We start from the raw sequence: 27373 nt of genomic DNA, 5'->3' as shown, positions 1-27373 counted from the left end.
TATGGTCAATTTTAGAGTAGGTGTGATGTGGTGCTGAGAAGAATGTATATTCTGTGGATTTGGGGTGGAGAGTTCTGTAAATGTCTATTAGGTTTGCTTGGTCCAGATCTGAGTTCAAGTCCTGAATATCCTTGTTAATTTTCTGTCTCGTTGATCTGTCTAATATTGACAGTAAAGTGTTAAAGTCTCCCACTCTTACTGTGTGGGAGTTGAATTCTCTTTGCAGGTCATTAAGAACTTGCTTTATGTATCTGGTTGCTCCTGTATTGGGTGCATATATATTTAGGATAGTTAGCTCTTCTCGTTGCATTGATCCTTTTACCATTATGTAGTGCCCTTCTTTCTCTCTTTTGATGATTGTTGGTTTAAAGTCTAATTTATCAGAGATGAGAATTGCAACTCCTGCTTTTTTTTGCTCTCCATTTGCTTGGTAAATCGTCATCCATTCTTTTATTTTGAGCCTATGTGCTTGCATGTGAAATGGGTTTCCTGGATACAGCACACCGATGTGTTTTGACTTTTTATCCAATTTGCCAGTCTATGTCTTTTCATTGGGGCATTTGGCCCATTTACATTTAAGGTTAATATTGTTATGTGTGAATTTGATCCTGCCATTTTGATGCTAGCTGGTTGTTTTGCCCGTTAGTTAACACAGTTTCTTCATTGTGTCGATGCTTTTTACCGTTTGGCACGTTTTTAGAGTGGCTGGTACTGGTTGTTCCTTTCTATGTTTAGTGCTTCCTTCAGAAGCTCTTGTAAGGCAGGCCTGATGGTGATGAAATCTCTAAGTAATTGCTTGTTTGTTATCCACCCCCAAATCTCACTAGTGTCAATGTTAAAAAAACTCTAGGGATTTAACTTAGATGTGGTCCATTTGATCTTTAAAAGTTATCTGGGCCTGAAGTTATTAGGCCAGCAAATACCTGCCTTTGGCAAAGGTGTGAAGTAGGAAACACTTATTTTGAAAAAATTCTTGCCATGTTTGTAACATCATCACTTCGTTACTCTCATACTCTGTACCACCCTTATAGACCTATCCTTGCTAATGATTTGTGGTCTCATCAGGCTTAGCTCTCTTGGGCCCTATTTCTTTAACATCTGCTGTCTGTTACCTAGATAATCTGACAAATGAATTCATCAGCCGATATCATTTTGTACTTTTTCCTTATGGTGATAATATCTAAATCTCTTTTTCTCTCCCAGTGATTTATGGTAATTCTGCTGAAGCCATTCATAATTCCAAGCTGTCAACTCACAGGACCATAAAAATGTGCTGTTGGCTGGGTGCAGTGGCTCATGCTTGTAATCCCAGCACTTTGGGAGGCCAAGGCAGGTGGATTACGTGAGGTCAGGAGTTTGAGACCAGCCTGGCCAACATGGTGAAATCCCATCTCTACTAAATATACAAAAATTAGTCAGGCATGGTGGCATGCACCTGTAATTCCAGCTACTTGGAAGACTGAGGCAGGAGAATCACTTGAAGCCAGGAGGCAGAGGTTGCAGTGAGCTGAGATCATACCACTGCCCTCAAGCCTGGGCAACAGAGCGAGACTTCATCTAAAAAAAAAGATGTGCTGTAAAATTTATAAGTTGTGATTCACACAAAAAATATATACATGCTTTATTAAAGCAAGACAGTGTGATTCTTATCTAATATCTATTCAAATTTATTTAAATAAAATCGAAATGAAATGTTAGAAATATTTACATGTATTTATGTGTAGCTAATTAGAGCTAGCAACTAAGGTAGATCAAAATTCCAGTAGAAGCAGTTTGAGTACTGGAAATTATCAATACTAAGAATTGTCTACAGTCACCTGGGTAGAAATCTCCTAACTTTTGGAGGTTGTATTATTAATGTACCAGGGCCACCATAACAAAATACTACTGACAAGATAGCTTAATCAATAGAAATTTGTTTTCTCAAAGTTCTGGAGGCTAGAAGTCTAAGATCAAGGAGCTGTCAGGGTTGGTTTCTGGTGAGGGCTCTCTTCTTTGCTTATGGACAGCAGCCTTCTTGTTTGCTTACCTGGGCTTTCTTCTGTGCATGTGGTTGGGGTGGGAGGGGTCTGGGAGGAGAGAGCCAGAGAGAGTGAGAGAGCAAGAGAGCAAGAGTGAAGCACGTGAGCAAGTGAGAGCTCTCTTTGGTGGTGTTTCCTCTTCTTATACAGACACCAATATTATTGGATTAGGGACCAACCCTTAAGACCTCATTTAACCTGAGTTATTTCCCTGACAGCCTCTCTTCAAATACAGGTACATTGGCGATTAGGACTTTAACATATGAATTTTTGGGGGACACAATCAGTTTATAACATGAGGTAATTGACCATAAGTTTTATATGAAATAATCAGACAGTTTTCTGTTGAAACTTAATTGGTACAAGTAAGCTGCTCTGATGTGTTTTGTAGTTTAGTGTCATAACAATCCAAAGTGAAATTCATGTTGCTATATTATAGATAATTTGCAAACTTTTATTCTAGTCGTTCATGCTGTACTCACTACTCAGTGTATAAAATTAGAGAATTTATTTTTGCTCAGATAGGTCTCAATAAAAATGCATGTAAAGGTCTAGGTTTTAGTGCAATTTTTGAAGCAGAGTAATTAGGAACACCTTAATGTTTGGATTTCATTAACAGCTGGTCATTTTACCCACTTTCCTTTATATAAAAATGAAATCATGCTCCACAAATGATGGTTTATGATTTGGCTCCTAACTTGATTAAGATGAAGGAATGTATGCTTAGGATAGCTTGGACACTGAGATATTGTATACCAGGAACCACCTGCTTTCCTTAGGGCATTTTCTGTTAAAATATTAATCAAACTATTTGTTATTAAAGGCAGAATTTCCATGTGAAGATTTTGGCTAACATATATAAACAAACCTCATTTTTGTCATGTCCTGTATTTAACACACTAAAAAGAGTACATTTAGAAATACTCTTCAAGATTTGTAGCTTCCACCCCAAGTTAGTCTGGCTTATTGTTACTAATTAAATTTTGAAGACTGAGAAGGCCAAGTCATAGCAGTTTCAAAGTGCTTTGGATACTGCAAAGACTTAGTATTGAGGTTATTACCCTGTTTCATTCTAGATCTTCCTGGCATGACAATATGGAGTTGTTCTGCTCTGCTAAGATACTGCTTGTTCCATCTCATTCTAACTGTGCTTAGAGACAACAATGGTATTTAGACATGGTGTTTTACAAATATCCCAGGGAACATTTTCTACATGTTTTTGTTTGTAGAATTTTATTTCGAGAAGGCTCTAGCTTTCTTTCTAAACTGTAAGATATTTTTAAAAGTAGACACTTAAAAAACTTGAGAGTTGGATAAGAGATATGCCTATAATTTATATGGGTGATTAAAATGAATTTTTAAAGATCTTAACCATGAAATCAATGTCCAATATGTCGATATGTTTAATAACCTGCATTTTCAAGGTAGATCTTTAGAATAAAACCTAAAATAAATATACATTCATGTTACTGCTATTTTAAAATAGAAATCATTGTGGATGTATTCACAAAATAATACAGAAGTAAGCTAAATCTCATTGCTATGTTATTGCTTCTTAAAAAAAGTCTGGAAACATTAAGAATGCTATGATCAGTAAAGAGAACCTTTGTTCAGTTCTTCCCATGCCTTTTAATGACATCTTCTGAAGAAAAAAGATTGGGAAGAAAAAACAAAACTGGTTTTGCTTTTTGTGACAATTTCTACTGGAATTGATGATTATCAGGTTTTGAACGTAATTGAGAGACTAAAATACCACATGAGGATTACGTTCTTCATTCTGAAACCTCTTAGTTTTAGTCAGCTAAGGTAGAGACTATACTCAGATTTTTATAGTACATTGTCCTGGGTTTATTTAGAAAATTCAGTGAATACTTCCTTTGGTAGGAGGATTCCAAAGGGGAATTGCGCATATAAACCTATTTATTTATACATACATGCTAAATAGGGACATCATTCTTGTAAGAGTAATGTTATTTTAGGGCTTAAGGTTTGTACAAACATTTCCAGATTTTAATTCCTAAAATTATGGTTTTGGCTTTAGACAGACACTGATTGCCTGTTGCATTTTAGGTCATATGGACCAGATTCGTCCTTGAAACTCTCTGTACACAAATTTTATATAAGATCTTAACCATATGCAACTAGAAAACAAAATAAAAGAGGCATTTCCTTAGTAGAGGTAACCTCTGGTCTATATATCTCTTTCTTCTCTTTTATCACTTTGGAATTCATAACTAAGTACTGATCCTAGATAAATGTGATTTTACAGTTGCGCTGGATTTTCATTCTTATGTTTATTCTTAAAATCGTTTTTACTGTTGAAACAAAGCTAGCTAAGCATTTAAGTTTTTACTAATTGCTCTAGGTTCACTGGATATTGAGCAAACATGCCCGTAATCCCAGCACTTTGGGAGGCCGAGGTGGGCAGATCACTTGAGGTCAAGAGTTCCAGACCAGCCTGACCAACATGGTGAAACTCCATCTCTACTGAAAATACAAAAATTATCTTGGTGTGGTGGCAGGTGCCTGTAATCCCAGCTACTCAGGAGGTTGAGGCAGGAAAATCACTTGAATCCAGGGGGCAGAGGTTTCAGTGAGCCAAGATCACACCATTACATTCCAATGTGGACAACAACAGCGAAACAATGTCTTAAAAAAAAAGAAAGACTGTTAATTGTTGTTATCTCACTCTCTATTCTATAAACTGTTAAAATACCTTTTTAGGCATTTTGCAAAACTATTCACTATTATTACATCTTGCAGTGATAAACTGGATTGCTGAGTTTGTCATGGTGATTGGAGAGGGGGAAAAAAAGCACAGAAAGTGAAGTTTCTTAAGATTACACAACACAACTGACAGGTTGTTGTTAATTGTTTCCTTGCTATAATAAGCATGGGAAGCTTGAAAGGAAAAAATCTTGTGTGTATCATCGAAGAGTCTATATTCTGCAGTAATTTGAGTTGAAAAGCACTTCTGCAGTTCATCTGATTCAGAATTAAGTGCATACACTCACTGTGCTTTAAGAATTCTTTTAACCTAATTAGAAAAAACCCCCTAAAAGGCTGGGTGCCATGGCTCACACCCTTAATCCCAGAAATCTGAGAGGCCAAGGTGGGTGGATCACTTGAATTCAGGAGTTCAAGACCAGCCTGGCCAACATGGTGAAACCCTGTCTCTACTAAAAATACAAAAAGAATTTAGATGGGCATGGTGGCGCATGCCTGTGATTCCAGCTACTCAGGAGGTTGAGGCAGGGAGGCAGAGGTTGCAGTGAGCCAAGATTATACCACTGTACTCCAGTCTGGGTGAGAGAGCAAGATTCCGTCTCAATAAATAGATAAATAAATAAATAAACCCCAAAACATTAGCTCAGGACCTTTTCTGACTGAAGAAATGATAATGGGAACTGAATATGAACAGAGGAATCTGCAGCTGGATAGGAATGGTCTGAACCAAACCAGATATGAGCAATACCATGCCTAATTTAGGAAGGATTTTCTCAAATGAATTTTAGAATGACCATATGCCCAAGGAACTGGTAGATGGCTTGGGGATGGGCAACAGGACACACTATTTGGGAGAACTAAGTGTTACTCTATTATACTAATATATGAGTAACATACTCATGTGCTGTATTTAAAATAACAGTAAAGAGATTATATGTCCTTCTACTTATTGTTGATGGGTGCTTTTTCTTGAATTATGTATTGGGATTAGATTGGCTATTAGTTTACACTTAAAAAAAAAAAGTGGAACTCAGCTAGAGGGCTGCTGTTGGCCTTTTGTCCACAAAACATTGTAGTTTAGTGAAGTAGTAAGTGAGTGATATCTTATTGGCCACCTTAGTGAGCAATAATCTTCATTCTAGTGATCTTTCTTAGCCTTTATCAGATGACAAAAATCCGAATTGCCATATCGGTATGTGCTGTTTGTTATGTGGCCTTGCTGTGACCTTCCTAATCTAGACACTCTTAATTATTTATTTTTTTTAATGTCTTAGAAGGAAAAGGATAATATCACCTTAAGCCTCGTTCTTATTCTTACTTGAGGTTAATGGGAATACCACCCTTTGGATGAAAATAATGAACTTAACTACAAATTGTCCATTAATAACAAGTAGGCTTCACATAGGTGACCTGTCTACTTTGCCCTACTGAAAACATAATATTTTTTCAGCTGTAACTTTGCCCTGAGTTCATATAGCACCTTTCTTCTCCTCCTTCTCCATATGCTGAATGATATGTGAGGTTTTTTTTTTTTTTTTTTTTTTTTTTTTTTTTCTCTGAATTGAAAAAGTAACATGTTTGGTAGCATTAGGATAAAGAATGGTCTCTTATAAGTTTATATAAACATATTGAAAACCTTACTCATGCAATTTATCCTCTCATCTTACTAGATATGTAAACAGGTGAGGTTTTAGTTTTTGTTCGTAATATTTAGATTATTTATTTTGGAAATTAAAATATTATGCTTCTTACATCTGCTGTTCTTCACTAGAATAAATAAGGATTATGGAATCTTCTTGTCACCTTTTCGTAAATCTGGTTCATTATAAAGATAATGAGCTTCTTAACACAGACATATTTTAACTTACTGTTTCATCTGCGATACACGAAAATAGTAGATGTTTCATAATTAAGTTGAATGAAATTTGTAAATGCTGTAAATCTTTAATGGGATTTTAAAAAGTACTTGAGAGAAATCCATGACAGCTCATGGGCTTTGGAATCTTGCCTGGTTTCAAAGGCTGGCTTCATCAGCTATCTGTGTCTCTCTAAATCTCATCTCTGAAGTAGGGGTAATGATCTCTACATTGCAGGGCAGTTTTGAGCATTACATAAAACAGTATGTTAAAGACTTCATATTACATGTTGCATATGGCAATCATTCAATAACATCTGCAATTTATGATGTTACACTCTAATTTTAATTATTATTATACTGAATTCTGAGATTCTCCTTACTCCCTTTTTAAAAACGACGGACACATCTTGTAAAAAAAATATCAGAGGCATTATGGGGATCACTCCTACCTTGGAAGCACAGTAGTCACTAAAGGAACATTAATAAGAATAAAGTACTTTTTAGGGGCAGAGGGGTATAATTGAAAGCTTCAGTTTGAAGTCAGACAGTCCTGGCTTTGAGTCTTGGTTAAGCTGCTTAAACATTCTGTGATTTTAGGCGAGTAGCTTAACTTTTGAGTCCAATTGCCTCATCTTTAAAATAGAAATGGTAAAAATTTCTCCAGTGCCTGGTACCATTAAGAAATAGTTTATTATTATTTTAGTTTTCCTCTTTTCTTTTCTTCCATGTTCATTGGTCACTTTGTAAAAAAACTTACCTTCACTAACTATCCATCTTCAGTAACTATCCATCTTTATTTTTTTTTTTCCCCATTTATTTACTGTCCATCTTTAAACTCTCCCATGCCTCCTTTTTGTTCCTTGCTCTTCCTGTTCACATTCATTGTTTTCTTTCTTATTTTGAATTGCCTTTTTAATGATAATGACTTAAAAAGAGCAATTAATTGACCATAAAATAGAAGAATGAGTGTGGGAAAGAAAAGAAGCAGCTGAATATCTTGGTAAATTTTAAATATGAGCCATTAGCTAATCTGTACTTCCAGTAAATTGCGTTTCCTTTACATGGTAAATAGAGACGTGAATAAGATGTTGTGGGTGTTTGATGATGATGTCTAATTGGCTTTTATAGTCCCAGCTCTGAGAGTATACTTGAATTAGTATTCTGTGTAATGAATGATTTCATGTCTTGATTGTCATTTGACCATTGAATTTTCTTTTATATTTTAAATAAAGACTGGGTTTTTCCGTATGTGAATCTCTATCTGTAATCTTTCAAGTAGCAAGTTGTTTTAAACTGTTTATTTTTAAAAATCTGTCAGAAGAATTAGAATTTTGTTGTAATAAGGACTGTAACTTCCAGGATATGTTTAATATTACTTACTGAGTATTGAAAACTTTAAATTGTCTTGTTTTTACAGAAGATAAGATGCAACTACAACTAATTTACTTACCACAAAAGTATCATATAGGCTGTATTTCGCCCAGCCATTCTCTAACATTTCTGCTTCTACAAATGGAATATTTCAAGGTTAACGTTTTACCAAACTCTGTTTAGTGGCCTTGAAGGTATAAATCAAGAATGGTGGGACAGGCGTGGTGGTGGTTCATACCTGTAATCACAGCACTTTGGGAGTCTGAGGCAGGTGGATCACCTGAGGTCAGGAGTTCGATACCAGCCTGCCTGGCCAACATGGTGAAACCCTGTCTTTACTAAAAATACAAAAATTAGCTGGGTGTGGTGGCGCATGCCTGTAGTCCCAGCTATTAGGGAGGCTGAGGCACGAGAATCAGTTGAACCCAGGAGATGGAGGTTGCGGTGAGCTATTGCAGTCCAGCCTGGGCAATAGAGTGAGACTCCATCTCAAAAAAANAAAAAAAAAAAAAAAAAAAAAAGAATAATAGTGAACAGTGCAAGGAAGAGACTAGACCTAAGTTTCTGGCATATTTACTGTGATTTCCCACACTCAATTAAGTGAAAGTAATTTTATTTTCTAGGTGTATACATAAATTCTGAGACTTGGCTTATTCTATATTATTATGATATTGTATATTAGTCACAATGTGCATTGAAATGTTTATTGTACACTAAAAAAAATTGACTCATGGTATGATAGAACTTTGAAGTTCTGAAGTATCCTAAAGATTAATGTAACTTCTTTTTATGGATGAAAAAATAAGGCTTAATGAATAACTGTGATTTCATCAAGTTTACGGTTTTAACCTGGAGACCTAAGATTTCTTTCTTACTTCTAGTCTGGCAATTTCTGGCTCTAAATTCTCTTTAAGATTTTTTTGCTTTCTCTGTATTTGTTTTATCAAGGAATAGAAACTTAAAAAAAACAGTAGGTAAAGCTGCTAATCCAAAACAAATGAACTAATTAAAAAATGAACTGTATATTATAGGAGACTTTAATAAAACAATGATTTAAAAATTTTATTATATAGCAGCACATAGCTATTTAACTTTAAGATAGAGCTGCTTAAAATTACACATAAGACAAATCAATATTATGATAATGATAGGTTGCATATATTTTGACTTTGAACACGCATTGTAAATTATAATACTTGTCCAGTACAAGCCGTATTCTCAAAAGACCATTCAATAGTCTGTTTTCAGAAAAGTTGAAGATGCTTACAGAGACTAAAGTTTAGTCTTTTAAAAAAGTGTATGAGTGGGAGTACTATTTAGTTTCTTGAAAGACTGTTTCTCTAAATAGAACAAACATTATAAAATCTCTTATTATCGATAATGTATCTAAGCATGTAGTTATATAAAGACTTTGCCTTCTGGGACTTTGTGTTCTAATTAAGTTCTTGTAGAGACCTAAAGTATACAAACTTTATTTGGTTAAACAAATTTAACCAAAACCGTTGCTTAAATATATTGAATAATTAAGATGACAATATAATCAGATGTTTTGGTGAGTATCACCTATAGGATGAAGTATAAATATTTCTGTTCAATTGTATTGTACTGAAATGATCTGTTAATACGTCTGCATTTCCACCAAACTGTGTTCCTCAGGGCAACAAGAATCAAGTATTATTAGGTAGCTATTTTCTTCTAGTGGGTTGGGACTATAGCAGATATTGAATAAATAAATGAAAGAGGGTGAGAACTTGTTGTTCCTTGTCTTTTCTGTTTTATTCAAACTTATGAAGGCTCCTGAATCTGGAGCTTACCTTTCTACATCTGTCTTCTTTCAAGTTGCTGAGTTATAAAATATTAGAAACACATGACACCAGATTAAGCTTTTGTTGAATGGATAGGTAGATACATGGCTAAAATATGAATGAAGTAAAGATGGAACAAGAGGAAATTTATTGTTCTTCTTGAGAAGAGCAATGAGTTTCAGTATTTATTTGAGTCATGGAAAGAAGAGGATCTTACTGAACATGGAGGGGGAGATGAGCTTGGTGAATAGTGAAGGCTAGATTCATTACTGTGATCAGCGGCAAAATAATAATAATAATAATTAAATACACTAAAGAAAAGCAGAAGAGTTCTGTGGTAGGAAATAGTTAAATGTACCATCTGTTCAGGTCTCTAGTAGAATTCAAAATGACTCCGGGATATATGTTTTAACCAGTTTCAGGCTTAAATAGTAAAAACAGCTTTCTTTACCAGGCTGTGTTTACATTTGGCCATATTCACATTGTTGATATTTCTGATTATTTTAAGGACTTTGTATATTGTGATTTTGTTCCTTTGCTGCTGCTTGCGAGGCGTAGTTTTCATGTAATTCTACATGACATAGTGATGACGGCAATAGTAGAGTTTTTCTTGAAAGTTTTGTAAGTCCTGTAACAGGAAGCAATATTGTAAATCTGTCATTTCCTACAAAATCTTTCCAGAGAGAAAACACTATTTTCCAGCTGAATGAACTTTATTTGCACATTATTTGTTATACTTTTTGTACCTGCATGTTATATTGGCTTAATACATTTTAAAGTTTCTTTTATGTGATTGCTTTTATTTAACCACTCATATTTTTGGTGATAATAATGAAATTAATTCCATCTTTTCATATAAATAGATTTAGTTTCAAAAAACAAAGTGGTTTCTAAAAGGCCATTAACCCAACCTAAAATAAGCAAAGCATATGAAAAAGTAGTTCAACCAGCCAACCAAAAAACAAACAAAAGGATTATGAGCCAGGGAGGCTCAGCTTCACTAATAGAAGGGATGTAACTATCATATGAGATAGTGTTTCTTTCACCCATCAGACTGGCAAGGATAAAACAGTTTGATAAAACACAGATTTGTGGGCATAGGAAAATAACTAGTGTAATGAAATAGCTACTTTCATATGCTATTGTGGGGAGTATTTATTGATATGGCCTTCTTTGGAGGGCAATTTGGCAATATTTGTCAAAATTTAAAATGTACTTGTCAAAGGACTTGTACTTGTCCTTTGACTTGAATTTGACCCCAGGGATATGTTTACACAGTATACTTTGGTATTTAGAAATGCTTATTGCATCCGCTTTAAGTGTTCCTAGGAGACTTTAAATAAACTTTAGCATATCCATCTATGTATATGCTTTGTGTATATAAAGTAGAAAAGCGTATGTCTTTAAAACAATGTCTTTATTTGATATGTATCTATGTACAAAGGGTATGTGCATATTCATACAAAGTTCTATAAAAGCCTGAAGACCTTAGAAGGGAACTTTCTTTTCTTCATATATTTATTATTCTGTTTGAGTTTTTGTTTTTATCATGTACATGTATTCCTTTTTTTGTATCAGTTTAACAGTCTTTTGAGGTGTAGTTTATATGCTATAAATTTACCAGTTTAATTTATCAATTTCATAGGTTTTTCATGTATTTACTGAGTTGTATGTGCATCCAACTCTATAATTTTAGAACCTTTTCATTGCCCCAAAAGAATTCTTGTACCTATTAGCAGTCTTTTCCCATGATTTCTTAGTAGTTCCTCTCCATCACCCCTTCCTCCTCCAACTCTGGGCCACCACTGTTTTACTTTCTGTAGATGGACTTGCCTGTTCTGGAATTTTATATTAACAATATCATACATAATTGGTCTTTGTGATTGGCCTCTTTCACTTAGCATAATGTTTTTGAGGTTCATCTATGTTTTAATATGACAAAAATTATTTTTTGAATTTAAAAATATTTTTAAAAATCAAAGTGAAAACAGCAATTTCAGAATTATTTATCCTGCTGAAGTATATTACCCAATGTCTGTGAAATGGTAATGAATTACAGAGAAATTTTTTCAAATTAAAATTCATTATGTATTGAGCATCCATGATGTGCTAGTCACACTATTAGGCTTTATGTATGCTATATATAAATCCTTATGGCCTATGTAATAGGTAGTAGTATATTATTTCTACAGATGAACAAATTAAATGATATGATCATTAATTTTTTGTGTCAATTTACATATGAAAGTGTAAAGTATATATGTGTGCAGATGTATAGTTTGCAGCTAAAGTTAAAATATGTAAGCTGCTAAAACATTGCTATAATACTGAAAATGTCATTTACTGTCTAGAGATGTACAATAGAACTTTTTGCAGTAATGGGAGTGATCTATATCTGCTCTGTCTATTATGGTATCCATTATCACATATGGCTTTTGATTACTTGAGATATGGCTAAGGTGAATGAGAAAAATTTTAATATTATTTAATTTTAATTAATTTAAATTTAAATAAGCACACTCTAATTCAGTCATGATTTGATATCAGTGATAGATTTACTTTTCTGATTGGACGTTGGAAACAACTGGATCAAAAACGTGAACAAAATATATGAAAAAATGGTATGCAAGATCCTGGATAGTAAGCATTGAAGGACAGGGTTCCCTGAGATATAGGAAACAAATGTGCTCTGCAGTTACCCAAGCTTCCTGTCTAGAGGGAATTTCCAGGAATGGATCAAAGAGGAATCACTCAGACAAAACCTAGAGGACTGAGTTGAGGATACAAAGCTGAAAGTGTAGGCGGACCATACTGGATAGAGTTCACAGAACAAAAAACTCCAAAGGAAGGTACTCAGCTGATTACTGAGTGGGGCTTGCATGTGAGAAAACTGCTCCATGCCAAAGAAAGAACAACCTGAAGAATTAGACATTTTTAATTGGGTATTTAGCACTCAAACAGGAATAGGAATATTGTCTGTTTCTATTAGCCAGACTGGAAAATCTCCAAGATTCATGTGGCATTATGTAAAATATGTGTAAGGTTTTACCTTAGTAATGGGGAATAATTAGCCCTGGATTTCACTTCTTATTAAAATATCTTAAAAGCAAGTCCTTAAAAGATCAAACTGTTTCCAAGTAACTTAACTGTGTCCCGCAACAAAGCTCAAGAAACTTTATGGGATTACAAACATAGGCAACACCCGTTAAGGTAAAATGTAGAATGGCTGACAGCCGGTAAAAAATTACCACTATGGAATAAGAAACAGGAAATTTGACCCATGAGGAGATAAATCAGCAAATGAATGCCAAACAAGAACTTGTAAATATGTTAAATTAGCAGGCAAAGACATTAAAAAAGAGTTATCATAACTGCTTTTTATAGTTTCAAGAAGTTAAAGATATGGACATGGGAGAAAAGGAAAAATGAAACTTCTAGAGATGAAAATTAAAATTTGTGAGATGAAAATTACAATTTGTGAGATGAAAAGCTTACTGGATGATACTAATGGCAGATTATACACTACAGAATAAAATATTAGTGAACCTGAAGACATAAGAATGGAAACCATCTAAAATAAAAAACTGATAGAAAAGAGACTTTTTTTTGAGACAGAATCTCACTCCATCAATCAGACTGGAGTACAGTGGTACAGTCTCAGCTCACTGCAACCTCCGTCTCCTGGGTTCAGGCAATTCTCATGTCTCAGTCTTGCAAGTAGCTGGAATTACAGATGTGCTCCACCATGCCTGACTAATTTTTGTATTTTTAGTAGAAACGAGGTTTCACCATGTTGGACAGGCTGGTTATGAACTCCTGACTTTAAGTGATCTGACCAAACCTTGGCCTCCCAAAGTGCTGGGATTACAGGAATGAGCCACTGCACCTGGCCAAGATTTTTTTTAATCACCAAGTAAAGATAACATCTGTGAGCTGTGGGTGACCTACTCATGTAATTTGAGCTCTTGAAGGAGAGAAGGGAGAAGAAAAAATATTTGAGAAATAATGACTGAAAATGACTGAAATTTGATAGAAACTGTAAACTTACAGATCCAAGTAGCCTAATAAATCCTACTATAAGAAATATGTCGAAGACTACTCAAGGTACATCATAATCAAATTGTGAAAAGACAATGGAGTGACATTTGTAAACTACTGAAACAAAATGATCCATCAACCTAGAATTCTATACCTAGCAAAAGTATCTTTTAAAACAAAATGAAAACACTTTTTGCAGACCTACCTTTTTAAGTCAAAGTAATTAAAATATAATAATGAGTTTAGATATATGTAAACTCATTATTATATTTTAATTACTTTGACTTATATACATATAAGATATATATACATACACACATGCAATATGGATGACAACAGCCCAAAGGTCAAGAGGGGAGAAATGGAAATGTATTATTGGAATATTTTTACTCTATATGTTAAGTTGTATAATGTTATTTGAATATAGACAACAATTTAAAGATGTATATTATAAACCCTAAAACAAACACTAAAATAAGCCAACAAAGGGAAGAAATGGAACCACTGAAAAATAGTTGTTGGGCACAGTGGTTCACACCTGTAATGCCAGCACTTTCGGAGGCTGAGGTGGGTGGATCACCTGAAGTCAGTAGTTTGAGACCAGCCTAGCTGACATGGTGAAACCCCATCTCTATTAAAAATTCAAAAATTAGCTGGACGTGGTGGCATGTGCCTGTAACCCCAGCTACTGGGGAGGTTGAGGCAAGACAATTACTTTAACCTGGGAGGAGAGGTGCAATGAGCCGAGATCATACCACTGTACTTCAGCCTGGGTGACAGAGTGAGACTCCATCTCAAAAAAATGAAAAAGCAAACAAACAAATACCTTAGTTAATCTAAAAGGGGCAGAAAGAAGGGGAAAAAAACAGTAAGAGAGAAGTAGAGAAATAAATAGCAAGATGATAGATTTAAATATAAGCATACCAATAATCACATTAAATGTAAATAGTCTATCTCAAGAGACAAAAATTTTCGGATAGGATAAAAAAGCAAGAAACTATTATATGCTGCCTACAAGTAATGCACTTCAAATATAAAGACCCCAATCAGTTAAAATTATAAGGGAGCTAACATGCCAAAGAAAGCTGGAGTTACCGTCAAACAAATAATGGGAGAATGCTGTAAGCAGCTTTTTGGGTGTGATGAATATGTTTATTATTTTGCTTATGATGATTATTTTACAGGTATATAGCTATGTCAAAACTTATAAAATTGTACACTTTAAATATGTGCAATTTATATTAATTATACCTCAATAAAGCTATTAAATCATTTAGATAGCCACAAGTGTCCAGTAACTACAGTACTGCACTGCAGTATTCTGTAAGGTCCTTGAGGGTCAGAACTGTATTTAAATAACCTCTCTATCTAGCAGAGTAACCACCTGGCCAATATTTGCTTAATGAAAGAATGCAAGATACAGCTAGCTCATTGTGTATGGGCATATCACTTACCTTCTCAGGATCTGAGTTTCCTGATATGAAAAAATATGATGGTTTATTTCAAAGTTTCTGTTAGCTTTAAAATTCTGTAATTTCAAACACAGAGGAAATATTCTTCATTCTTTAGCTGTGGATTTAGATTTATTTGCAAAAATACTTTGTGAAAGTCACAGTGATAAACTAGCACAGTTTTAAAAATTTGAAAAAAAACTTAGCTAAAAAAATGCTATTTTTAGCATCTTTAAAATAATAAAAACATATTTTGCATTAAGTTCCTTTCTTGATAAAATCCAAAATCCTTCCAGTGGCTCTATTCATATGATCCCCTGGCTTTTCTCTTACAGTGTCTCTGCTAACAAATCTCTTCTTCTTTGACCACTTTGTATAACAATCCCGTCTCCTTTTTTTCTCTTTCCTTATTCTGCTTTATTTATCTCTAAAACTCCTACTACTGTCTAAAATACATCTTTTTAAAAATATCTCCTCTCACCTGGCTAGAAGATAAGTTCCATGAGGGCAAGGACTTTGTCCATTTTGTGTATTGTAAGTTTTAGAACAGTGCCTGGCACATAGTAGGAATTCAATAAATATTTGTTTAATGACTCAGTCAATTGCACTGTGATATCTTTTTGATTTATTCTTCTAATTTTTGGTGATATTAGAGATTTCAAAAGGGCTGCCTGATTAAAAATAATTTCTTTCGAGATTTATGTCTCCAGGTTAGGTTTTTACATATAGATCACTTATGTGAATAACAAAACAAGATAAAAACAATCTGCTGAATGCCTCTACTTTTATAAGCATCATCTCACTAATTCTTCCAAATAATTCAAAGTATGATAGTATTATTCTCAGTTTATAGATAAGGGATCTGTGGTTTAGGGAAATTATATAAAGTATCTAGAGTTTCACAGAACTAGGATTCAAGCCTAGATCTGTCTTACTCTAAAGCTTGAATTCTTGAACATTGTACTTTTTCTCAGTTTCAAGTGTATTAATTGTAAAGATAATTATCATTTTAATGTGAACACATTTAGGTTAGTATATTAGGATAGAACATAGCAACATTTCGAGGAAAGGGAGACTTTTAATATTTAGAGAGGATGAAGAATGTGGGAAAGATTTGTGGGATACTTCTGGAGAAGTTTCTAGTGTGATTTGTAAGGGGGGCACTGATGGGTGCAGGAAAAGCCTGAAGTTTTGAACCTCTGAGAAGGATGGCATTGTCCAATGGTGATTGAATGATAGAGAAGTTTAAGAAAATTGAATATCAGGACTGGGTTTTATTAGGCAAATTATAACCAGTAAATAAACTCACTTAGACTTTAATTTATAATTACTTAGAAATAATTAAATTGTTTTATATGCTTTAAGTTATGTTTCTAAAAACAGTGAAATGGTGAAATGAACCTTATGCCTCATGGATAGGATGTTTTAACTCAATGAAGAGAGATAGATGGTGAGAGGAAGGAAGGAAGGAATGAAGCAAAGAGGGAGGGGAGAAGAGTCTGTGTGGTTAGCACAGAAAGAGATTTTATAGATATAATACATAATGTTACATAAATCTATATAGTATTTTCTTCATATTAATCGATTCCAATCCTCTTTTGGTTGGTATGTTAATATATTTCTAAGTCATTCAGGCTATATTTATAATGCTTATCTTAGGCTAAGACAGCAAACTCTTCAAGCTTGATTTGTAACGGCAAAACTACCATGCGTTCCTCAGGTGGACTAGAAATTATTTGTGTTAGAAACAGCAAGACGTTTTTTTGTGCTGCTTTCATTTCTGTTTTTGTGGTCAGCCTTTCACAATCGAAGGAAAGTTCAATTCTTATTTGTCTGTGATGTGAGGCCATTGACGATTCTTATGCTTAATTTGTACTTTTTTTTTTTTTAATCATAGGAATGCATTTTACAACTTTAAGTTTTGTGATTTAAAATAACCTTTCCAATCTGGTTTTTTTTTTTTTTTTTTTTTCCTTCGGCGTAACTAAGACGTTAGTCACGACTGGAGTTCTGGGTTCCTTCCATATATCATCTTAGTATGTTGTGCTTGCTATGATGTTTTTGAGATCTTCATTTCAGATTTATTACATGTTCTTATGCCTGCTTCTAGGGGAATTACTTTTATAGCTAGTCTGTATTCCACAAAGGAGTATTGTATTTTTATGAGCTTTTCTTATTGATTAGAACCGGTAGACAACTGGACTGCATTTTACATTAGAAAACCTGGTCATCTTCATATCATAGTTAATAAGCTTTCTGATTTATTCACTGAATTGATTATACAAAAGCTGTTGTCCTTGTTTTTGTGTTAAACTTGCTTCTTTAGGCATTGGAACAGAAAGTTAATATAACAGAAAATTAATGTAACAGAAAGTTAAAAATTAGCTGTTCCCCCTTTTTTTGAATGCTGTTACCCTTCTCTCCAGTCTATATAACTTGAGTGTGTTTATATATATGTATAATATATATAATTATGTACGTGATGATAGTTACATATAAGTATTGCAACTTACTATTGTCCTAATATGGGTTATATAAGGGGTGTCCAACCTTTTGCCTTTTCTGGGCCACATTGGAAGATGAAAAATTGCCTTGAGCCATACTTAAAATACACTAACACTAATGATAGTTGATGAGCTAAAAAAAATTGCAAAAAAATCGTAATGTTTAAAGAAAGTTTACAAATTTGTGTTGGGCCACATTCAAAGCTGTCTTGGGGCTCATGTGGCCTATGGGCCTCAGGTCAAACAAGCTTGGATTATATGAAAGGTAGAGAATATGAAATGTGTGTGACTGATTTGTATATCCTTTTATTGTTTCAGGCACAAGATTTAATAGTATTTTGCTTTTATGAATCTCTCAAATGGTGATGTCAGTATTTCTTTGCAAGTAATGTATTTTCTCCTCATTACAGGTCCTTTTGTTTTGCATCACAGCTGCCATGTACATGTTCTTTTTCAGGTACGTTCTGTTATACCTATTTACTTTAATACCTCAAACAGTATCCCTTTGTAATTTCATCAACCATGAAACTAAAGTATTCCCCAAATAATTATCCCCTACAAGTAGCATACCTTTTTCCCCTCTAAAGTGGTCAGAGATAAATCATTGCTCCTTCTTGAGTAGAGAAAAGAGAAAGAGAGGAAAGATTTACTTCCCTCCCCCCACTATTCTACTTATAAGTTCATCCTGGAAAGCTGAATATGTCAATTAAAAGGACTCAAATCCTGAGAAGTGAATTTTTTATCTTTCGTGGATCTGTTTTTAGGTATTTTTCACTCCCCTTGTAAAACAGTCAACATTTTACATTTAGGTAAGAAAAAGTGACAGTAGGGCTCTATCTTAGCCTTCTGCAAAGATAATCTAGCACACTAATAATAGTCTGTAAAATATTGTTTGTTATAATGTCTAAGTTGTACTTTTCATTGACACTTGTCTCAGGTTTGTGGTGCCTACAGGGAGGAGTGTTAGGATGGCCCAAGATTTAAATGCCAGTATGTAGGATGTCTGTCATCTTCATATAATCCCAGCAGTGTGCCATATGATATTTGATCAGGGAGAGTCCCCTCCTTTATAATCTTTATTTCTTTATTGTTAGTGATACCAATTAATTTTCATTTGTTTTACTCTTATTGCCCTCATTTGAATAGATCTTTCTTGATATTTATGAATCTAGCAAAATTCAATCATGGCAGACGGGAACAGGCTTTTAAAATTAAAATTTGCACTTAATTAACAAAGACAGCTGTGGATTTTTAATAGGCTATATTTCATAGATATATTTCTTTTTTAAGAATAAAACAATCCAACCATACTAGAATTTTTAAAAATTTATTTTTAATTTTTGTGGAGACAGAAGTTGTATATGAGATGTTTGATAGAGGGATATGATGCATAATAATCAAATCATAGAGAGGAGGCTATCTGTCTCCTCAAGCTTTTATCCTATGTGTTACAAACAATCCAATTTACACTCTTAATTATTTAAAAATGTATAATTTATTATTGACTATAGTCACCCTGTTGTGCTATCAGATAGCAGGTCTCATTCTTTTTCTATACCCATTAATCACTCCCACCTCCCCCAACTCCCCACTACTCTTACCAACCTCTGCTAACCATCATTCTACTCTCTATGTCCAAGAGTTAAATGTTTTGATTTTTAGATCCCACAAAGTCAGAACATGTGACATTTTCCTTTCTGTGCCTGGCTTAAATCACTTAACGTAATGATCTCCAGTTCCATCTGTGTTGCAAATGAAAGGATCTCATTCTTTTTTGTGCCTGAATAATACTCCATTGTGCATATATACCACATTTTCTTTATTTATTCATCTGTCAGTGGATACTTAGTCTCCTTCCAAATTTTGCTATTGTGACCAGTGCTGCAACAAACGTGGAAGTGCAGATAGCTCGTCAATATATTGATTTCCTTTCGAGTATATACCCAGCAGTGGGATTGCTGGATCACATGGTGGAGATCATAAATCACTATTTTTCCAGAATTTTTAAACCACTAATTTCCTGCTAGTATGTCCTAATAAATAATTTATAAAGCACAATTAAATAATTTCAAATTATTTCGAGTTTTAAAAATGTCATATGCAAATATCTAATGATGATGTTACTGTTATTATTCTTGTAAAGAGACAGCCAGGCTTTTAGAAGGGGAAACATAGATGAAGAATCAAGATAGGGAGGACTTGAACTGCAGAGGATTTTGTATCAGTCATTAGGATGCATAGTATTTTGTGTCAGTCATTAGGGACTTAAGAATTATTTGAGCTATCTGGTTGTCTTTGTGAAATTGTTTGATCTATTTATTACTTTTACTCTATCTTCATATACACTACACTTTTCCTGTGGTCTCATTCCTGTATTTTAATAATTTAGAGGTGGGTTGTCGGAGTTATGAACAATGACTCATTGATTTTCAAAAACTTCTTAATTGCCTTCAATATTGCAAAAAGTTCACATAGTTTGTCTTTATATATTTATGTTCTGTCTAGTCTGAGGATATAGCATACCCAGTGGGGAAAATGCAGTCATAAAAAGCTTAAATATTAGAAAAATAACTTGTTGATGCACAAGAAGAAAGTCCAATCTCAAGTAAATTTTTTTTTTTTTGTGAAAATTTCTAACGTAACAGATATTTAAAATCCTTCCCATTGTGTCACTTAACGACATATGTGACTAATGTGTTGCATTTCTGAGTCATCAGAAGTTTTTGAGGCTTAAAAATTAAATACACTGATAAATGCCCAATATATAGCATGGTTCTAGGAAATTATGTTTTGAAAACTTCTGCCATCAACCCAGTATTTTTGGTGGAGAAAGAAAATCAACCCTATAAATATGTGTTTTGGTGCAGAGCTACAGAACCTTTTCCTGGTTCAGTCACAAGCCTAGGTTAAAAACAACAGTTTAAAATACTTTCCAGAAGGCTCAATACAAGGTGTAAGTGCCAAAATAAACACTTAGAATTTTCTGAGGAAAGGGGTTGTTTTTCTCCCAAAAGAAGTACTATCACCAAATTCAGTGTTCTTGGCAGAAGTTAGTTGGAATAGCTCAACAACAGAGGTTTGGTAAATGGCAAAATCAAACAATTTATAAAGTATTATAACCAAACAAGACAATATTAGATTTGTCTGCATGCTAGCTTGTGTTGGGAATGAACAAACACTATTGCACTTAACACTTGGCAGGTCCAATTGCATTTGCATATTTTATTTAAAAATTAAAATTTTTATAAATACATATATTTGAGGACATATTTATTTCATTTATTAACAATTATTTTAAATCTAATTGCATGAAGTTGGATAGTCAAATGATATTGTCTCCAGGACTCCATTTATGGTAACTTCCTTTGAGAAGAGGATAGGGAAGAATTTTATACTTGAAATAAGTCAACTTGTGTTTTTATCCTAATCTGTAAATGGGCAAAAGGGAAATGGGGAAATGAGGCCCACTTTCAATAAAAAGTAAATGTGCCAATTTTTTTTCAAACAGAGAACTTGAGAAATAGTTTCATAAATATTTTCTAAAGATGTCACAAGATGGGATGGCCATACTATGAATTTACTTAAAAGCAACACGTTTTTGATATTAAAAGCTATGGTTAACATAATGTGTAAAGAAATAACTTACTTTTACATAGCTCTTAATAGTTGTTTAATAGTCATTTTACATAAATTATCTCATATGTTATGACCAGATTTTCACATTATACACCACAAGTAAGGCTTATGTTCAAATGGAATCATCCACTTACTTTCTGGTATATAACGTGAAATGCTTCAAAGGCTTGGGCTGCGAAAAGGTAATGTGTGAGGAGAGAGCTCCAGTTCTGTTCTGGCCAGCTGGTCTGCCAGCCATGTAGCAAGCCATCAAGGTGTCTCTTGATACACTTACATGCTGTGAATTCTGTTAGGAACTGGATTATGAGAGAAGGTGAACATATTTTGAGGATGTTTTGAAAGAGCTTTTTGTATAATCTCAATGGGGCATTCTTCATAATAGTTTTACGTTCTTTGTTCAATCACCTTATTACTATTATGTATGCTATTGTCATTGCTGTACCATAGGGCATTGCTTTTTTCTATCACTTTTGGCCAAGCAGAAGTCATGTTAAAAACTTTTTAGAAAATTTTGTCTCATGTACCTCTTGAAATCATTTCTTTCCTTCCAAATCTGTATTTATGGACAAAGCAGTCTGCATTCATCAAAATTTTTCATTCAGGATTGATTGGGGTCTTCCTAACAGTCATGTGGAAAAAGATATCAGTTTCTTTTGATTACTAACTCTTCTGTTTTAATTAAGAAGCAAAAGAAACAATCAACAACAAACATCAAAACTATTGCCCTTAATCCTACTCATACACACAAAAGAAAAATGCAACATTTTAAAACATTAATTCATTGATTTTATATTCACCACTAGGTATCTGTCTATGAAGAATATTTGAGAGAAAGGAAGTGTTTAGCATAATGTTCTTATAGATTAATTTAAAATGGTATTGTAAAGTCTACTATAACAACTTTGATCTCAACCTAGTAAGTACCAGCTAGAAATTCTTTCCACATGCCTTTGCAAAGGCAACAAGAAGTCCAGGTTTGTTTTAACATATAGATTGAATGGTTCCAACTTGTCATAGCAGTTAATCTATAGACTATATGGGACTGATTCATAGTAGAAACATCTTAAGTAATCTGATATCAACATTGTGCAGCATGGCATTTTTAGTTAGAAACCAGGGCAAGTCAGTTTATTGTTATACTTTAAACTTAATTTAGAAACATTATTTCCTTTTGCCACTTGAGAATTATAATCAATTATCTGTGAAGGCACAAGTAATAAATGATTTTATTAGTCTTAAGGTGTGGATTTAGTTTATCTATTTAAGAAAACTGGCAGGGCGTGATGACTTATGCCTGTACTCCCAGCACTTTGGAAAGCTGAGGTGGGCAGATCACAAGGTCAGGAGTTCAAGACCAGCCTGGCTAACATGGTGAAACCCCATCTCTGCTAAAAATCAGTGCAAGTTTCTGCTGGGCATGATGGCACATGCCTGTAATCCCAGCTACTTGGGAGGCTGAGGCAGGGGAATTGTTTGATATGGGACCTGGGAGGCAGAGATTGCAGTGAGCCGAGATCACGCCACTGTACTCCATCCTGGGCTACAGAGCAAGACTCTGTCTCAAAAAAAAAAAGAAAAAGAAAAAGAAAACCACACTGTTTATTAGCTGGACATTCTGCAAGTCTTGAGTGAAAGACTTTTGCGATGATTCTTGAATATCTTTATATAAGTATACCTTACTATATTAGATATAACTGGCAGCAAGTAAAAAACTTCTGATCTTGCCCTTTCAACCATTTACTGAGATTTAAGTGAAAGGTCTTTAAATGTTAATTAGGATCTATGTTTATTTTAAAATTTTTAATAATTTTTAATTTTTATAGGTATATATATTGTAGGTATATATACGTATGGGTCCAGGAGATGTTTGGATCAGGCATACGGTGCGTAACTATCACACCAGGATAAATGGTATACTCGTTGCCTCAAGCACTTACCATTTCTCTGTGTTACAAGCATTTTAATTATATTCTTAGTTATTTTTAAATGTACAATAACTTTTTGTTGACTCTAGTCACCCTGTTGTGCTATCAAATAATAGGTCTTATTTATTGTGTCTAAGTATATTTTTGTACCCATTAACCATCCCCACTACCCTTCACCCTGTCCTACCACTACTTTTACCAGCCTCTTGTGACCCTTATTCTACTCTCTATCTCCATGAGTTCAATTGTTTTAATTTTTAGCTTTCATAAATAAGGGAGAACATGTGATGTTTGTCTTTGTGTTCCTGGCTTATTTCACTTAAAGTCCTGAGTCCCATCCATGTTGCTGCATATGACAGCCATTTTTTTTTTAATGGCTGAATAACATTCCCTTGTGTGTATGTACTGTATTTTCTTTATCCTTTCATGTGTTTTTGGGCACCTACATTGCTTAGAAATCTTGGCTGTAGTGAAAAATGCTGCAACAAATATGAGAGTGTTTGATATCTCTTTGATATACTGATTTGCATTCTTTTGGAAATACACCTAGTAGTGAGATTGCTAGTTCATATTGTAGTTCTATTTTTAGTTTTTTGAGAAACCTCCGAACTGTCCTCCATAGTGGTTGTACTTATTTACATTCCCAGCAACAGTGTACTAGGGTTCCCTTTTCTTTACATCTTCTCCAGCATTTGTTATTACCTGTCTTTTGGATTAAAGCCATTTTAACTGGAGTGAGATGATATCTCATTGTAGTTTTGATTTGCATTTCTCTGATGATCAGTGATGTTGAGTACCATCTTATGTACCTACTTGCCATTTGTATGTCTTCTTTTGAAGAAGTGTAATTGCAGTGTAATTTGAAGTCGGGTAATGTGATTCATCCAGTTTTGTTCTTTTTGCTTAGGATGGCTTTGGCTCTTATGGGTCATTTGTGGTCCCATGTAAATTTTATGATTTTTTTTTTCTATTTCTATGAAGACTGTCATTGGTATTTTGATAGCGATTACATTGAATCTGTAGATTGCTTTTGATAGTGTGGACATTTGAACAATATTGATTCTTCTAATCTGTGAACGTGGAAATCTTTTCATTTTTTGGTGTCCTCTTCAATTTCTTGCATCAGTGTTTTATAGTTTTCATTGTAGAGATCTTTCATTTCTTTGGGTAATTCCTAGGTACTTAATTTTATTTATAGCTGTTGTAAATAGGATTACTTTCTTGAGTTATTTTTCAGATTGTTCACTGTTGGCACATAGAAATGCTACTGATTTTAGTATGTTGATTTTGTACCTGCAAGTTTGCTCAATTTTGTAGTTCTAAAGTTTTTGGTAGCGTCTTTAGTTTCTCCATATCTATCATCTGCAAAGAAAGATAATTTAACTTTTTTGTTTCCAATTGGAATGCCTTTCATTTTGTCTCTTATCTGATTGCTCTAGCTAGGACTTTCAGTACTATGTTGAATAACAGTCGTGAAAGTGGGCATCCCTGTCGTGTTCCAGGTCTTAGAAGAAAGGTTTTCAGTTTTTTCTCATTCAGTATGATACTCTGGGTCTGTTTTATATGACTGTTATTGTATGGAAGTATATTACTTCAATATCCAGATTTTTGAGGGTTTTTTATATAATTAAAGTATGTTGAATTTTATTAAATGCTTTTGCAGTGTCACTTGAAATGAGCATATGGTTTTTTTCATTTTGTTTATATGATGTATTACATTGATTGATTTGCATATGTTGATTTGCATATGTTGAACCATCCTTGCATCCCTAGGATGAATCCCAGTTTTTCATGATGAATTATCTTTTTACTGTGCTGTTTAATTTGGTTTGTTAGTATTTTGTTGAGGATTTTTGTATCAGTGTTCATCAGATACACTGACCTATAGTTTTCTTTTGCTGCTGTGTCTTTGGTTTTGGTATCAGGGTACCACTGTCCTCTCAGAATGCATTTGGAAGTATTCTTTCCTACTTTATTTTTAGAATAGTTTGAGTAGAATTGGTATTAGTTCTTAATTAAATGTTTAGCAAATTTCTGCAGTGAAGCTGTTGGGTTCTGGGCTTTTCTTTGCTGGAAGACTTTTTATTATAGTTTTGATCTTATCTTTTGTTGTTGAGCTTTTCAGGTTTTGGAATTCTTCATGATTCACTTTTGGTACATTGTGTCTGTGTAGAAATGTATCTATTTCTTAAAGCTTTTCCAATTTATTGGCATATAGTTGATCATAATAGTTTCTTAGGAGCATTTAAATTTCTGCTGTAATTCAGTTGAATTACATGAGTTTTATTGTCTCCTTTTTCATCTCGGATTTATTTTTTTGGGCCTTCTGTATTTTGCTTAGTCTGGCTAAAGGTTTGTTGATTTGTTTATCTTTTCAAAAAACCAACTTTTCATTTTGTTGATCTTTTATATTTTTTGTATGTATTTCATTTATTTCTACTTTGATATTTATTATTTTCTTCTGTTAATTTTGGGTTTGGTTTGTTCTTGCTTTTCTAGTTTTTTAAGATGCATTATTAGGTTATTTGTTTAAAGTTTTTCTGCTTTTTTGATATAGGTATTTATTGTTATAAACTTTTCTCCTAGTACTGCTTTCACTGAATTTCATAGGTTTTGGTTTGTTGTGTTTCCATTTTCATTTGTTTCAATAAATTTTTAAATTTTCTTCTTAATTTCTTCATCGGTCACTCAGGAGTATATAGTTTAATGTCTAAGTGTAGTTTCCAAAGTTCTCTTTATTATTGACTTCTAGTTTTATTCCATTGTGGTCAGAGAAGAGACTTGATATGATTTCAAGTTTTTGAATTTGTTAAGTCTTGTTTTATGGCCAAACATATGGTCTTAGGTTCTATTTTAAAAAATATTGCTTAAAAATACACAAGAACCTAGCCTAAAAAAAATAAATTATATATGGCATTTTGAGATTAAAAGCTGTATTATCTTCAGACCTAGGAGATGTGCAGGAATGCAGAGAGTGAATTTGGGATTTGGAGGGGTATACCACAGGTAATAGGGGATGCCGTTACAGTTATCTGGCAGAGAAATGGTGAGGACGTGACCAAAGCTTATGGCAATGATACGACAGAGAGTAGGTTTATATGAGGTATGAGGATTGTTGCTTGGATGGGGAAGGGGAAAAACACTGGAAGGTAAGCAAATTATAAAATAGGAAAAATGTGTGGAAATTGAATACAGGTTTTGCAAATACTGAGGCCGAGGTGCATTTAGGACATTCAGCTAGAGAAATAATAGATATCAGTTGGGTATTCAGAGATCAGGTGATAAATCTGGGCCAGGGATAGAAATTTAGGGGTTATTAACATGTAGATAATAGTTTAAACCGTGCAGGTTGATAGTGTTCTGTAGTGAGAATATGGAGAGTAAGAAAAAAGGGTTCCAAGTATGGACTGGAGAATCTTGATGTTCAAAGCATAGGCAGTAGGAAAGGAGTCAGTAAAGGAGAGGCCGTAGCAGTGGCAAGAGGAATTATAAATATCTTATTAAATTTAGGGACTACTGTTAGCTGTCACACTAGCTCTCTGACATTTGACAAATTACATAACTTTGCTACACCTGATTTTCTTCATTATGAAAAGTGTAAATTAACATATGGACCTCATAGGGCTGTGAACGTTCAGTATGACACAGTGTCTTTCAAATGTTTTTGATGTGACCCAAAATGAGAACTGTATTTTATGTACTGTGACTATATGACCATATATACATGTATATATATGTATGTAAATTTTCCAGAAAAATGCTTAACCTTTTTACATGTAATATAGTTGGATGTTTTCTATTCTAATTTATTTATTTAAAAAGCTGTGGCTGGGCGGGGTGGCTCACGCCTCTAATCCCAACACTTGGGGAGGCAGAGGTGTGTAGATCACGAGGTCAGGAGTTCAAGAGCAGCCTGGACAACGTGGTGAAACCCTGCCTCTAGTAAAAATACAAAAATTAGCCAGGTGTGGTGGTACATGCCTGTAATCCCAGCTACTCGGGAGGCTGAGGCAGGGGAATCACTTGAACATGGGAAG

At 33.9% G+C, this 27373-nt stretch overlaps 1 protein-coding gene across 1 annotated transcript in view; it reads left to right on the top strand.

The window, feature by feature from the left end:
• Positions 1 to 27373, top strand: part of TMEM135 (transmembrane protein 135) — a 250550-nt gene that overhangs the window by 153452 nt on the left and 69725 nt on the right. Inside the window, exon 6 of the mRNA XM_017510614.2 lies at positions 18186 to 18232. Coding sequence (XP_017366103.1) covers positions 18186 to 18232 — 47 coding nt within the window. The remainder of the gene's footprint in view (positions 1 to 18185; positions 18233 to 27373) is intronic.

Source organism: Cebus imitator, unplaced genomic scaffold (genome assembly GCF_001604975.1).
Source record: "Cebus imitator isolate Cc_AM_T3 unplaced genomic scaffold, Cebus_imitator-1.0 Scaffold442, whole genome shotgun sequence".
Taxonomy (NCBI): domain Eukaryota; kingdom Metazoa; phylum Chordata; class Mammalia; order Primates; family Cebidae; genus Cebus; species Cebus imitator.
This window is presented reverse-complemented; position numbering and strand designations above follow the sequence as displayed.